We start from the raw sequence: 16,767 nt of genomic DNA, 5'->3' as shown, positions 1-16,767 counted from the left end.
GTCCTGCATTAGGCTGACAGATAAATCCATCAAAGAGCCATGTTTCGTCACTAGGTAACAACAAAGTCCAAATCACAGTTGAGGAGAAAACCATGTAGCACAGGGTTGTCCTCAATAGATAAATCAGATGGCCTGCTGTAAACGTTGGCTGGTGAGGCAGCAGCAGCCCTTAAATCTGTCATGTGTACTTTGCCATGTGACCTGGAGCTGGCAAATATATTCTGCCGCACCTGGCAACCTCACCAGACACGTGCATAACTATACTGAGTGATCCACTGATACATCCAGCAGGATTATAAGAGCCCCAGACAATAAAAGTCTGTTGAGACAAAATAAAACACCTACAGCCATCCTTATGATTTGATTTGATTTTGTTGCAACCAGTTTCAATGCTTCATTGCACTATCTCCAGGCTGTTGTTGATGTGGTACGGGTTGATATGATCCCTATATATATCACATCAGTTGTCAGCATAACTGGATATTGGCTTCTGTCTCAGGTTCTTAGATGAACGTCGGCCGAAGAACCCGAGACAGAAGCCAATAGGCAGTTCGTCAACAAGTGGCCACGAAAGACTTAACAATTTTGTAACTGGATATGCAGATAATGTATCAACACTCCAACCATCAACTGCCAACTGGCAACAGGAGTTGGCATCTGATGGTAGGTTTTGCCTCCTTGTCTACAGTAAAGAATAGAATTGCATACTCTGCTGGAAATGTATTCAGCAAGATTCTATATAAGATAAAGCTTTAATTTTGGAATCCCTATCAATTCAAAAGAAAATTAAAAACATATCTGCTTTCTCTCTTTTTCTACAAAAAAATTATCATGTGGCATTGTTGGCCAGGAGGCCCCAACCAGTGGAGTTCAGCCACAGGGTTGCAAGTCTTATTTCAGGTGACACCAAATTGGTGACTCGCCTGTAGGTAATTATGACGAGAGAATGAGGAGGACAACACAACACCCAGTCCATGAGTGGAGAAAATCTCCAACACGGTCGAGAATCAAACTCAGACCCACTGCATGGTAGGCAATCACATTACCACTCAGCTAAGCAGGCAGGCTCTCTTTCTACAAATATCCCTAATATCTAGATTCAGAAATTTAAAAGCTCTGTTAGCTTCACAGAAAGTACCTGTGTTCGTTGTAAAGCTGCATCATAAGTAGGAATGTATTACTGATTTAGGTAACTATTTCCTTTGAGAAATACTAATATAATCAAGTTATTATCAAGCTATCAGTAGGAGGTAAACAGCAGTTACTTAGTGCACCTAAAGAGCCACAAATCGTTTTCCCAAAATAGCAGCTCTCTTTCTAATTTCCTTCATGGCATTTAGTTGACATAAGTATGAATAGCATTAAGCATTACAGTAATGGTTTATTATTGGTACCATGCGCAGCTCAAGTTCCTACGGTTTTCTTGTCTTTTGTAATGTATACCCTGATTCTTTACACTCTGCTGAAGTTTCCCCTTTTTGATCAAATCTACAGGTCACAGTGGATAGATGAACAAATGAATGATCCTAAATGTCTAAATGGCATAACTATAGATTGCAGAAATATATATTGAGCACCTCTGCTCCAAGTGTACAAAATGTTTGTACTTCTAAAAGTCTGTGAGATATATACTATTTTAGATTCAGTAACCTCAAGAGGATGGAGACAAAAGAGTTGTGGGAAAGTAGGAGAAGTTGAGGAACAGTTTAAAGCAGTTACACCATTCAGTGAAATAGCTACAAACATTAGTGCTTTTTCATCTATTCAGGCAAATGGTTTGTAGTTTCACCAAAATAAAATGCTGAACAGTAATAGCATCTACACATGTACTCAGCAAATCACTGTAAAGTAGGTTGCATAGAATACTTTTCATAAGTACTTAATGCCCTGTTGACGTGTCGAATGCAATGACGTATGGCCTACCCAAAAATATGAGCATGTTAATGTGCTACTTCCAGGATTCAGGGAAGTGAGCTCGACAAAAATTGAATCTGCCTTAGGGATTAACAATGAGGGCTGATGAGATGGTAACTCACGTCCCACCCCATAAACACTACAGAAATATTTAGAAAATGTTCTCACACTTAAACATGAGGTATTCTCTAAACACAGATGCGGTATGCAGATTCCATCTGGGGGGGGGTGGGGTGCGGGGGCTGGGGTGGGGGGGGGGGTGGAAGGAGGGCATCAGGAAGGGCACTGGTCACAAACTGTTACTAAAATTGCCAAAACCCGGATAATACGCCAACTCCACAACAAAACAGGAAAAGGAGGCAAAAAAGAAATGCAATGACGTATCATTCAGCAGTACTCCACTGTATTACACATTAAGATTTCTTCACTTTCATTCACAGATAAAGCAATGGAAGAATGGCTTTTCATGTGATGTGTGTGCTTTCAATATTCTAAAATTATCTATACCAACAATGTGGTAAGTGTAAAATTTGGGTTGGAAATTATTAAAAGATTCTTTACTGAAAACCAGTTCTTAGTCTAAGTCCAATAAGTGTGAAGTTACATATAGCCAAAGCACTCTTAAGATATTACAGGTTCTAAATTCAATACCTTTAACAGTGAGCTGGACAAGTAAGATCCTACTGTGGTTTCAAAAGACATACCGTATTTACTCGAATCTAAGCCGCACTTTTTTCCCGGTTTTTGTAATCCAAAAAACCGCCTGCGGCTTAGAATCGAGTGCAAAGCAAGCGGAAGTTCTGAAAAATGTTGAAATGCGCCGCCACAACTAACTTCTGCCATCGAATATACGTAGCGCTACACAGGTATGCTTTGTAGGCACAAAGATAAATACTGGTGCCAAAACCTCTGCGTCAGTAAAGAAAAAAAAAAAGAAAGGTGGAAGACGAGCTTTTCTTCTCCGCCTCGAGTTTCGACCACTGCATTTTCATACATTATCCAACGAAGTAAATACAAATTCCGTATTGTTCATCTTCGAATGTAGCAGCATTTCAATGTACTACGAAAATTCGACTGGCAAGACTGTTTGGGATGTTTGTCAATATGGCCAACTTCACGTTCTGAATTTTTTCCTACCTGTGAGAAGAGATGGTTGCTAATAGGAACTTGATGAATTGTGAATCACATGCAGTATTCTCTTCACCATACGAATAATACGAATATAAACATTTTGCCATGTATTCTTTCGCGTTTGCTGTTATCTAATTTAAATCCTGTCTGCCTAATAAACTACGAAACTATAGTTCAATTCTTTTATCTTGGCGGCTCGCGCATGCCCGCCCAGACGCTGGAGATTGCTGCGTTGCCAGTTGCACACGACGCACGCGCCAATAGAAGCAGCGCCATAGTATAGCATAGTTCGCAAGCTTACTTGTAGGGGGGAGCGCGCAGTTCATGAAGTAAAGCCACCACGACCGCATTAACCCTTTCGCTGCTACAAAGACGTGCTCCCTGCATTCCGCGCTGTGGGCGATTTTGTCACTGCACTGCTCGCCTGTGCAGACACATTGTGTTCCGACTGCTTTGACACTCTTTATCATTCGATTCCACAAAAACTATTTGGCTCAAAAATTAGATTTTTACCTATCTTCTTGACTGACACCTTCCCCCCATAAATGACTTAATTTTGTTTCGACGTTCAACACAGTTATTATGCAGCATTAAATATAGTAAACCTTTGCACGAAATTTTGAAGAGTTTGCAGAGGTAAAAGTCCATAGAGTATACTTTCCGTATGGTTGATTTTAGTTGCCACAATGTTGAGAATGAAATGTGGACAAGATACCTATATATTTCATTTAATTTAAGTACCACATAAGTGTCGTATGTAATATTGAGAAATATTCCACCTTTCGTGACTGTAACAAAAGTTTTACTTACACTGGTCACGTTTGGCTTTATTTTAAAGCACTTCAATCAATCAAAAGGAAGTAGACAAAATACATTAAACAAAACTGTGGACTTACAATAACATTAGGACTTGAATATACCGTGTGTCAGTGAAGTGCTCAGAGCTATGTCAAATATAATTTTGTGTGTGGCACACACAAACAGCATTTATTTGCTAAAACACTGATGAGCCAACACAAACGTTGAATATTGTGCTACCGCAGCACAAAACTACGAAAGGTGACTTGGCAATGGAGGACACAAAATACAGTGTCTTATGATGCTTCAAAAGAGAGAAATGCGTCTGGTCTAAATAAGTCGCTTATTACAGTTGCAGAAGAGGGATATATTTCAATACCATTGGTAAAACTGCGACTGTGGAACAAAAACAAGAAATAGAACATGAATACCATTGTGTATGTGCCATACCTTTCACCGATGGAAGTGCTTTAAAATAAAGCCAAACGCGCCGTGTGTATATAAAACTTTTATTACAGTCGCGAAAGACGGAATATTCCTCAATATTACATACGACACCTATGTGGTACCTAAAGTAAATGAGATTTTGTTATACAGTAAATATTATATGAAATTTAGGTATCTTGTCCACATTTCATTCTCAACATTGTGGCAACTAAAATCGACCATACGGAAAGTATACGCTATGGACTTTTACCTCTGCAAACTCTTCAAAATTTCGTGCAATGGTTTACTACATTTAATGCTGCACATCAAAACAAAATTAAGTCATTTATGGGGGGAAGGTATCAGGCAAGAAGACGTGTAAAAATCAAATTTTTTGGCCAAATAGTTTTTGTGAAATCGAATGATAAGAGTGTCAAAGCAGTGGGAACACTATGTGTCTGCACAGGCGAGAAGTGCAGTGATGACAAAATCGTGCACAGCGCGGAATGCGGGGAGCACGTGTCTACAGCAGCGAAAAAGTTAATGAAGAGGCAAAGCACTAGAAATTTGATTCAAACGAATAAAATTCGTGAAGTAAGGCACTCCAACATTGTTTTTAAATAAAGAAAATATTAAGCACTGCACAAGGTTTGAACTCATAACCTTTCACTTGGCAGCCCAACACCTTAACCGTTCCGCTACCTCAGCTCACTGAACAGCGAAACTCCATAAGGACTCTAACACCTCACGCAACTACTTATGAACACTGTTGGTATGACTATGAATTACTCATGCTTCGTCGAAGTACAATAGGAAATAAACAATTACCGCTGTTCTTTATTGCGAAAAAGCAGTTCGTGAGATTGAAACAAACACCTTTCCTTGCTATCACCTGAATTAGAGTCTTATTGCTTGTTTGGTTTAATTAATTAATAGAATATGAAGCAATTGGTATAAAGAATGCTTTTTCCAAACTTTCTGTAAAAGAAAGTCTGCTATCAAGACATTGCTTTTGTTCTATTACTTTATTTATGACTGAACGTTTCTAAAACTGAAGACACTCGTCCGTGCTCTGCACTGCTGTCGAGATCTGGCAACGTCGTTCTCTGTCCATTGGCTGACTGTGTTTTGTGACGTCAGATGCGCAGAACGAACCTAAACTCGGCCGCCAAGATATATGACGCGCACTTTAGAGTGATACAACAGTAAACGCGGAAGAGTATACGTATAGTGTCATGTTTATATTTGTATTATTCTTATGCCTAATAGTGATACAGTCAGAAATGAAGCACAGCAACTGACTAGATTTTTAAATCTAAGATGACTCTAATTTCTGTGCAGAATGTAATGTACTAAAGAGACGCCAGCAAAGATTTTCAAACGGAGAAAAATTTTTGCTACACTCTCGTTCAGAACATCATTTATCATACGCAGTCTATTATTTGGTTCTTGCTTATCATTATCAAAGAAAGCAGTGGTGTAAGTAACAAAAAATAGCAGTCTCTTGCCATTGTTTCACTAATGAGACAATTCCTCTTTTTTTTGTAAGCGGCGGTTGCGTGCACAAAAGCAAGCCATGCCGCGAGCGGCAACAGGCCGTAAACACGCACTATCAGAATGCGACAAACAAGCATGACACAGTTCAGTAATGAATTTTCAGCTTAGAGTGACGTAAACACCTATAACAAAGAAAACGACACTTATCAGATCAAAGCAAAATAAGCTAACGATTTAAACCAGACAAAGCACGTGCAAAAGGAAGGGTACCCGTATAAACACTGGCGCATAGCAATGGCTACCTGGTAAAGTTTAACTGCTAAGCTTACGACTCGAACCAAAATACTGTAGCTGTATCGTCATTCATTCGACCTAAATTGTGTCTTATATTACAATGGACCAACTTTGTTTCGATTTGGAGCTGCGGCCTAAAACTTTTCCCTCCCCTTGAATTTCGAGTCTCAAATTTCAGGTGCGGCTTAGATTCGGGAATTTTTTTTTCCTTGATTTCGAGTCTCATTTTTCAGGTGCGGCTTAGATTCGAGTAAATACGGTATTGGTATTCTCCTGACCCATAAACTGGAAAAATATACCGTATTTCAGTCTCTTCCTGGGGATTTGCAGTCTCCATAATGTATCCCAAAAGATGTGAGGTATTTTATCACACCTTTGTATCGTGATAAACCAAAGCTATCACACAGAAGAAATTGCAACAGGTCACATCACCACTTTTACTGAAATTATGTTTGTTGTACCCGTCGAAGATTACAACCTTATTCAACACTGAAAAGACTTTCACTGAAGTTTCACTTCAAAGCCTTTTTTGTGGCAACACTTTGCTTGTCATTGCCTATGAGGCCTTTTGAATATACAGTGGTGTCAACTTTTCACATTTTGCTTCTCTTTTCATTATTAAGAACATATTTTGGTACAAGTGCAAAATTTTTTTCTATTTCTTTGTTGTGATCTATAGTTTGCTTTGAAATGAAGGGAGATTTTGGAGTAATGTCTTGTTGACAAAAAGGTCAAACACAGCATATAAACCCACACTGGACAGACATAGAGAAGGATGAACATCATTAAGATGCAACAGCAGCCCCAGAGACTACACCCTAATGACTTCACTTTTAACAACCACTCACCGCATCAGAGGTATACTTTAATGTTGATGAGTTTGTACAGAATTTTGTACCATCCTTGCAATTCAGACAGCTAAATCGTCATCCAATTTCTCCAGGAATCAAAGCATTACACTACCACATTCATAGTCATTGCTGAAGAGTACTTAGGGTTCACAGTATTAGAGGACTGCTGCAATAAATTAGACCTCAGCTCAGGAATTCTAGGTTCACCAAAGCTGTGCTCAGCCTGGGCTTTTTAAGGTCTCTATTATGTCGACCCTTTTGAATAATCGGGTTGGGTGCACAACTTTATGAAGATTACAGATGCAGGTAGTGAGATTAGGCCCTTTCTAGAGTGAACCAATTTGAATCACACGTGTATTACATTAAACTCTGACACAATTTCAAAACCTTTTATGGATGAACCAAATTCTGTTTTCTTAAACAGTTGTCAGTATCTACTTATATAACTATATTAAAAACTAAAAAAGTAATGAATGCTAACCAACATCTTTCTGCTGTGCTTGGGTCAAAGTTGCCTTTTGTGGTGCTGTCTGCTGCTCAGTCTCTGGAACGACACCCAATCTAGCTGCAAGTTCTGCAGCAAAGTTGTTTGGTAGTCTACCCTGCAACAAGATATCAAGTATTACTAAGTGTCCTCATTTATGTCCATGTTTCAAGTCAGAGATAGTGTAATAATGCAAGGCCAAAACCGAAATTCAGCCAACCATTATATCTACATGCCTTATCAGAACAAAAGGACAAAGAACAGCTCAACATCTTCAACTAATAATAAATTCCTTGAAGGAAAAAAAAGCCTCATGAAGATATTTTTGCCACTTTTTTATCTACACTTTCGCTTAAGTAAACACATGTAACTTTCAAAATTGAAAATCAGTAAGTTACATTATTTTGATGTATTATGATTAATGACATTTACAACCATAATTGTTCTAAGAGAACAGTTACACAAGTTGTGAAGATACATAAATATATTTACGAAGGTAGAAAACATACACACAACTCTCTGTACAACATATGACATCTCTTCCAGCTGCTGTAGTTACTTAGAACTCACAGTTAGTATAATTCATAAAACTGTCAAAAGTGACATTCTGAATCCCCTATTTATCTCTGTAGTTAAGTAACAGTCAGAGTTGATTGATTAAAACAGATAAAAGGAACTAAAAAATGATACAATGAGGCCATACTTTCCTAACACTTTGACTGTTCCAGATGTGTTCCATGCCAAGTGCGGCTTTATTGTCACCTAATTCTGCTACCTGCATTGGGAACCCACATTTGGGCCACCACCTGTAACTGGTTTTACTACACATTTAGCCTTGTTCCGTTCTGAATATTTGAGAGATGGGCACAACAACTTCATCTGTTTCTCTGGGTTTCACCACCAAATAAAAAATGGCACAGTTATACTGACAACACTACAGAAGTAAAAAGTTCAAACCTTTTGACTGCACTAGCACAACAGCTCCATTCCAAGCAACTTCTGAGGGAATATGTCTGTGTACTTGAGAACTCACTGACACAGGAATATCACAACAGAGTGCATTCTTTCACCTGAGGATGTTACTATGAGCCCACCAGGTGTGGCTAATATGGGTCCAGAAAAGTATAGTAAATTTTCCTTAGGAAGAGCGAAGGGAATTTCACCTTGCAGCCATGAAGCCATTTATTGTTCAGAGCTTGTCCACATTGGCCACTGTGTGCTATTCTATTCCAGGTCCCAAACAACTGCTGAAGATGTAATGTTGACTCCTGGTCAGATCACAGTATGCCCACCTCCAAGGTTTCTTCCTATGCTAATACATCAACAAGTTTGTTCCCCAGAATCCCAATCAGACACAATATCCAGAGCAATACAATGAAGCCCTTAGTACCATGTAGGTCAGAAAGATGATTGTGTATGGTCAAAACCAACGGGCTCTAAGAATAACATTGATTTACAGCCTGGAGACTACTTGGAGACACACTGCTGATTAGGAAATTCTCTTAAGTTTCATTGTAAATATAACAAAGGGGTTGAAGAATAGCTCGTAATTCTGTCGTAAAAACAGAGCATCCATATGGTATGACATTTTATTCTTGACCCATGGAATATGTGAAGGCTTGGTGACGTGACCCTCTAGATTACTTTTGAACCAGAAAACTCATCAAGAACTGAGAGGAACAAATACCGAAATGCACAGGGACCTACTATTTATTTGGACCAAAGAGTAGGTCCACATGGATATGGTTGAGGTGTGCACCATTGGAGGGGGAGGCGGTGGCAGGGGGTTGCTAAAATGATCTGCCAAGAGATTAAATAGTGGAAAGTTGATGTCTGGCCGAAGACACTTCAGACAAACTGCTCTTAGGTCACCAAACGTGGTGTCACCTTTGAGTGAGGTGAAACTTCCCGCTGCAGAAAGGGATACGGTGAGTCAGGTGTCCAGGTTAGCTGCAAACATGTACTGTATAATTCATTAGTAATCAGTAGCATCTGATTTGTAAGGGAGACATATGTCGGGAGGCTGCCCACAGGGCTCATCCAAAAGATACCTGTCACAATGGTGCACACAGTCCAGGAGCTGCAATGTCAATCAGAACAGCCAAACTACAGGCCAGATTCCTGTAATCTAGTTGCAATAGGATGCAGGCATTGTAGAGGTGCTAGAGGATGTAGCGGTCTGCACCTCAGGAGCTGTTACTTAACTTAAGCAGAGGATAGTGTCAAGTTTCAACTGGCACTAATTTTTAAGCTAATGAGAATCTATACACATATTCTGTAACCCACAGTGAAGTGCGTGGCAGATGATGTTTAGCACTCTACCATGTTACAGTTTCTTCCCATCCAACCACATATGGAGCACAAGATGAACGACTGTTAAAATGCCTCTGTGCAGGCAGTAATTAGTCTAATCTTGTTCCTGTGGTTTCTACAGGAGCAATACACAGTGAGCTGATGTCCGTAAATTCAGGTTTTTCAGCATTTCTGTGACTCTCCTCCATGAGTCAAATAAATATATCGACATTTGTGCTGCCCTTCATTCAATATATTTAGTATCCCCTGTTAGTCCTATAAGATATGGTTCTGAAATTAACTCCATCCACAGGCCATGGCAGGCCCATCAGCACTGACCAACCACCATGTCACCCTCTGCCAGTAGCATAATGGATGTGATATGGAGGAGGGTGAAGTCAGCACACCGCTCTCCTGACTGCAAGCAGTTTTTGTGACTTGGATTCACTACTACTCAGTCAAGTAGCTTCTCAACTGGCATCATGAAGCTGAGTGCACCCCATTCCAGTCTTGCCACCAAGAAAAAATCTCTGGCAGTACTAGGCATCAAACCTGGGTCCTCCAAATGGCATTGAACCATGTTGATTGCTCAGCCATGGAGGCGGACATGGTTGTGCAATACTGAAATACTGTTCTAAAATGGGATGTACACATGTTTTGCAAGCAGTCTCCTTTGTTGACCAACTGCATTTTTCCAGTACCCTGCTAGTGAATTGAAGTTTGTCACCTACAATTTTACCTACATTTGACCCTATGTGATAATTACATTTTATATCCATACAAACTGCTACACTCAGGTATTTGTAGGTGTCGTACAATTCCAAATGTGACTGATATTGTAATCACAGGACATGACTTTTGAGTGCCTTATGATGTGTACATTTCTACATTTCTGTACTTTTAAAGCAAGCTGAAATCTTATCAATATCTGACAAGAAATTTGTACATCTTTTTCATCTGGTGCTTCATTACGTATAACTGCATCACCTGCAACAAGTCTGTGGTTAGTGTGTCAGCCAGGTTATTAATATACAAAATGAACAGCTAGAGTTACAGACATAGCTTTTCATGGGCAGCAATGAGTATGCTGGTTTGGCATGACTATGGGGTTCCTATAGCTGAACTTGAACAATTCTACACGGATCCATCATGTGGTTTACATTAATGTTTCATAGTTTCATTCAGCTGCGGTGAACGCAAATCAGAATATAATGAACAACATCCGCAATAACTGGTTCACACTAAATACAACTGGAATCCCAGTTAAAGATTTACCTACAGAGACTTTCATGATCAACATAATTACAGACACCACTTACACAATGGTAATATACAGGTCATTTTCTTGTTGTTTATAGATGATGGACACAGGATCATATGCTAAGTAAAGGGCATATTTACAGTTGCATACTGTTGTAATTAATCTGGTTCTGCAAGGAGCACTCTTGAAAGTCTAATGATTTGAAAAAACTGAAGAATAGTTGAACAGTGGGTATCCAAAAGTAGTGGCATTCAAATAAGGTACAAACATGTCCCATTTCAAAGTAGTGCACATAGTTGCCTGGAAAGCAACAGAGGAAAACATCTTTGCAGACAGCTGCGAAAGCTTGCAATTAATTTCATTAACTTAATGGTGTGCTGATTATGGTGAGGAGGAACACAAATTTGAGCGAGTAAGATTCAATCATTTACCTTAAACACAAAGTAATAGTAAACATGCCATGTACAAAGCACATAAATGTGCTATTATACATCAACTTATGTCTGTCTATGAAGGCTGTGAGCAGACACCAACTTTGAGGAAACTTCACAGCCTCTATCACACAGAATTTCATTTCAAAGTTAGCAAATAAATAAATATTCCCACCTAGGGCATTTAGCTTTTGAAATTTTTCCAGGTTACAACAGCAATAGAGTGGGACAAGAAATATAACTGCAAAGATGGCACACTACATTACATTTTTAGGGAAACCAAATACCAAAAACCCAAACACTTTTACATTTATTCAATGAGATACATCATTTTTTAAAGTGATAGTGTTTTCGAACAATTCAATTAAATCCATTTCCTGACTGTTGCTACACTGTAAGGTTATGACATTTGCCAGACATCTAAGTCTTCCCTTATTACCACCTCTGTCCCTAAATCTCATGGGACTTCAGTCCACATTATAAAATGTAGAGGCCTGCTTTTCAAATGAATATTATCAGTTTGAATTTAACACTAATCATTCCACTCACCACACCTGCAGGAGGCTGCTCATCTGGTACTTTATGAGAATTCTCTTCTCCAAACATGTCTGATGGTGGAGGTGCCACATGCTGCTGCTTTGGGTGATGGCTCATAGGTGGGTTCAGCTGTTCACTTTCAGGCTCAGAATTTTCACTTCCACTGACACTAGGTATCTGGAATCAGATGGATGAGGATAGAGAAGTTAATTATGTCATCTCAGAGATTCAGAGTCTGCAACAGAGACGGTAGACACAAACAAAGATGCTACTGAAACATGAATTCTTTCTTTTCCTTTCATTTTCACTCAAATATATTCATTTCCATTTTATCCATGTAGCTTCGATTTTTAACCATGATGTAGAACAAGACTTAAGGACAAATTTTTCCCTTTAGTGCCACACATGAGAAGACATGTTAAATTACATGCCAATATTCTTTCTTACTGATACACTGAAGCTCAAAGTCATTTTACCCTTATTCAAAGAATTCTTCAGTACTTAAAAAGATTTATGGACAAATATCTACATCATTCCAAATTTACCAGACGTAACCAAGGTCTTTGCATGAAAGTGCCAATGAAGTCAATTTTATAAGTGTAATGTTGTTTTAATAGTATGATATCGAAATGGATTGTTTGTATCACAATTACAAAATGTGGCATATATTTTACGTTTTTCTAGTTATACCTTCGTAATACTGCATCATTCCTATCTATTCGAACTGGAGGGGAAAAAAAACAGATCATAACAATAAATTATTCGAGAAAAGAGTAACAAATATAATTTTAGATACAGATGCACACCAGCATTACCAGGCATGAATAAAAGGGAGAGGTACTGATGGTGGTATAAGTACGGGCAGAAAGATTATGAAATCTAAGCTATTGCAGAAGAAGACTCATTACAATAAAGAAGGGAAACATGATAAGTACAAAAATAGAAAACCAGCTAGCATAAATGTCACTTGCCTCCAGGACATATCTGTTGTTGTTGTGGTCTTCAGTCCTGAGACTGGTTTGATGCAGCTCTCCATGATACTCTATCCTGTGCAAGCTGCTTCATCTCCCAGTAACAACTGCAACCTAATTCCTTCTGAATCTTCTTAGTGTATTCATCTCTTGGTCTCCCTCTACGATTTTTACCCTCCACGCTGCCCTCCAATACTAAATTGGTGATCCCTTGATGCCTCAGAACATGTCCTACCAACCAATCCCTTCTTCTAGTCAAGTTGTGCCACAAATTTCTCTTCTCCCCAATCCTATTCAATACCTCCTCATTAGTAATGTGATCTACCCATCTAATCTTCAGCATTCTTCTGTAGCACCACATTTCGAAAGCTTCTATTCTCTTCTTGTCCAAACTATTTACCGTCCATGTTTCACTTCCATACATGGCTAGACTCCATACAAATACTTTCAGAGACAACTTCCTGACACTTAAATCTATACTCGATGTTAACAAATTTCTCCTCTTCAGAAACGCTTTCCTTCCCATTGCCAGTATACATTTTATATCCTCTCTACTTCGACCATCATCAGTTATTTTGCTCCCCAAATAGCAAAACTCCTTTACTACTTTAAGTGTCTCACTTCCTAATCTAATTCCCTCAGCATCACCTGACTTAATTCGACTACATTCCATTATCCTCGTTTTACTTTTGTTGATGTTCATCTTATATCCTCCTTTCAAGACACTGTCCATTCCATTCAACTGCTCTTCCAAGTCCTTTGCTGTCTCTGACAGAATTACAATGTCATCGGCAAACCTCAAAGTTTTTATTTCTTCTCCATGGATTTTAATTCCTACTCCGAATTTTTCTTTTGTTTCCTTCACTGCTTGCTCAATATACAGATTGAATAACATCGGGGAGAGGCTACAACCCTGTCTCACTCCCTTCCCAATCACTGCTTCCCTTTCATGTCCCTCGACTCTTATAACTGCCATCTGGTTTCTGTACAAGTTGTAAATAGGCTTTCGCTCCCTGTATTTTACCCCTGCCACCTTTAGAATTTGAAAGAGAGTATTCCAGTCAACATTGTCAAAAGCTTTCTCTAAGTCTACAAATGCTAGAAACGTAGGTTTGCCTTTCCTTAATCTAGCTTCTAAGATAAGTCGTAGGGTCAATATTGCCTCACGTGTTCCTATATTTCTACGGAATCCAAACTGATCTTCCCCGAGGTCGGCTTCTACTAGTTTTTCCATTCGTCTGTAAAGAATTCGTGTTAGTATTTTGCAGCTGTGACTTATTAAGCTGATAGTTCGGTAATTGTCACATCTGTCAACACCTGCTTTCTTTGGCATTGGAATTATTATATTCTTCTTGAAGTCTGAGGGTATTTCGCCTGTCTCATATATCTTGCTCACCAGATGGTAGAGTTTTGTCAGGACTGGCTCTCCCAAGGCTGTCAGTAGTTCTAATGGAATGTTGTCTACTCCCAGTACCTTGTTTCGACTCAGGTCTCTCAGTGCTCTGTCAAACTCTTCACGCAGTATCATATCTCCCATTTCATCTTCATCTACCTCCTCTTCCATTTCCATAACATTGTCCTCAAGAACATCGCCCCTGTATACACCCTCTATATACTCCTTCCACCTTTCTGCTTTCCGTTCTTTGCTTAGAACTAGGTTTCCATCAAAGCTCTTGATATTCATGCAAGTGGTTCTCTTTTCTCCAAAGGTCTCTTTAATTTTCCTGTAGGCAGTATCTATCTTACCCATAGTGAGATAAGCCTCTACATCCTTACATTTGTCCTTTAGCCATCCCTGCTTAGCCATTTTGCACTTCCTGTCGATCTAATTTTTGAGACGTTTGTATTCCTTTTTGCCTGCTTCATTTACTGCATTTTTATATTTTCTCCTTTGATCAATTAAGTTCAATATTTCTTCTGTTATCTATATTAGAAATATCCACAAAATACCATGCAAGATTACCACAATTCTGGATAAATATAACATAAGGGAAGAAATACAGCATCTTCTGTGATTCATAAGATACTTGGTGTTTCTCTGCAGTCTGTCCCAACAAAAGTAGAAGTAGTAATAAAAAATACCAGCACCCACAGAATTTGAAATTAATTCAGAACATCATTCACACATTGCAAGTTATTTTTTAAATTTATTTTTGGTGTTACAAATTATAGACTCTCAAATTTAATAGAGTAATCTACTTTTATCATACGAACAATGATACCTGCTTCATGTTTGGCACTATGTAAGATCAAATTTTGCAAATACTTCAAAATTCTTTAGAAACTCTATTCAAATTTTTAAATTTGTGTTAGGTAGGAGGAGGGACAGCAATAAATTCAAACCAAAATAGTCACTGAAAACAACTCCACAACAAAATCTACAAGAAGTAAACAATGTTTAAATTCGTATTTCCTCCCACTTCAACGTTAGAGGAGTGCCTACTCACCATGCTTTATGCTTTTAATATGATTATTTCATTAACATTTCATGTCCAAGGTTACTATGTCTTAAAAGTTAATTCAGCATTCAACAAGAGAAGGAGGATTAGCAAAAGCTGTTATAGTAACATATTTTAATTGAAAGCCCACAATTATATACATAAAAAAAATCCTGCATAAGGAAATTGGAAAGCTTATGGAGAAATGTCCAGTGCAAGGAAAGTCAACCCAAACCTTAGGAGAGACAAAGTGCAAGCTACATCTACTTAAGTGCCTGGCAGATGGTTCAGCAAAAAACCGTCACAATGATTCTCTATTCTCCCACTCCCGAACAGCACGCAGAAAAAACAAATACCTCTATCTTTCCATTCAAACTCTGATTTCCCTTATTTTATTATTATGATCATTTCTCCCTTTGTAGGCCGATGTCAACAAAATATTTTTGCATTCAGAGGAAATGGTTGGTGACTGAAATTTCATGAGAGGATCCCGCTGCAACAAGAAACAACCTTATTTTAAAGCTGTCCATCCCTAATCCTGTATCATGTCCATGACACTCTCCCCTCTGTTTCCCAATAATACAAAACCTGCTACTCTTCTTTGAACTTTCTCGATGTACTCCATTAATCCTACCGTGAAGCAGTACTCAAAAGAAGACAGACAAGCATAGTGTCTCTTCAATAGATCTGTTGCATCTACTAAGCGTTCTGCCAATAAATCAGAGTCTTTGATTGCCTTCCTCACAACATTTTTGTGTATTCTCTCCAATTTAAGTTGTTAATAATTGTAATTCTTAGGTATTAATTGCATTTATGACCTTTAGATATGATTGATTTATCATGTAACCAAAGTTAAACAGATTCCTTTCAGCCCTCATGTGGATGACCTCACACTTTTCATTTTTTAGGTTCAATTGCCAATTTTTGCCAAGACTGATATCTTTTCTAAATCATTTTGCTATTTGTTTTGACCTTTTGATTTTTCTCGATGATAAACAAAAGCATCAACTGCAAACAACCTACAACAACTATTCAGATTGTCTCCTAAATTGTTTATGTAAATAATGAACAGCAGAGGGTCTATTACACTACCATGGGGAAAGCCAGAAATCACTTCTGTTGTACTCAATGACATTGCATCAATTACTACAAAATGTGACCTCTCTGACAGGAAATCAAAAATCCAGTCGCATAACTGAGACGATATTCCACAAGCATGCTTGTGAGGTACAGTGTCAAAAGCAGGCTAGAAATATAGAAATACAGAATAAATTTGAAATCTCTTGCCAATAGTATTCAACATTTCATGTGAGTGAAGAGCTAGTTGTATTTCATAAGAGTGAGGTTTTCTAAATGCATGCTGGTTTGTGTATCAGTAGACCATTCTCTTCAATGTAATTCATAATGTTTGAACACAATTAATGATATGGAACTGTAATTTA

At 38.4% G+C, this 16,767-nt stretch overlaps 1 protein-coding gene across 1 annotated transcript in view; it reads right to left on the bottom strand.

Annotated features, from left to right (window-relative positions):
- Positions 1 to 16,767, bottom strand: part of LOC124711908 (WASH complex subunit 2) — a 216,181-nt gene that overhangs the window by 129,900 nt on the left and 69,514 nt on the right. The window contains exons 6-7 of the mRNA XM_047242161.1: positions 11,929 to 12,093; positions 7,393 to 7,513 (exon numbers count right to left, since the gene is read on the bottom strand). Coding sequence (XP_047098117.1) covers positions 7,393 to 7,513; positions 11,929 to 12,093 — 286 coding nt within the window. The remainder of the gene's footprint in view (positions 1 to 7,392; positions 7,514 to 11,928; positions 12,094 to 16,767) is intronic.

Source organism: Schistocerca piceifrons, chromosome 8 (assembly GCF_021461385.2).
Source record: "Schistocerca piceifrons isolate TAMUIC-IGC-003096 chromosome 8, iqSchPice1.1, whole genome shotgun sequence".
Classification (NCBI taxonomy): domain Eukaryota; kingdom Metazoa; phylum Arthropoda; class Insecta; order Orthoptera; family Acrididae; genus Schistocerca; species Schistocerca piceifrons.
This window is presented reverse-complemented; position numbering and strand designations above follow the sequence as displayed.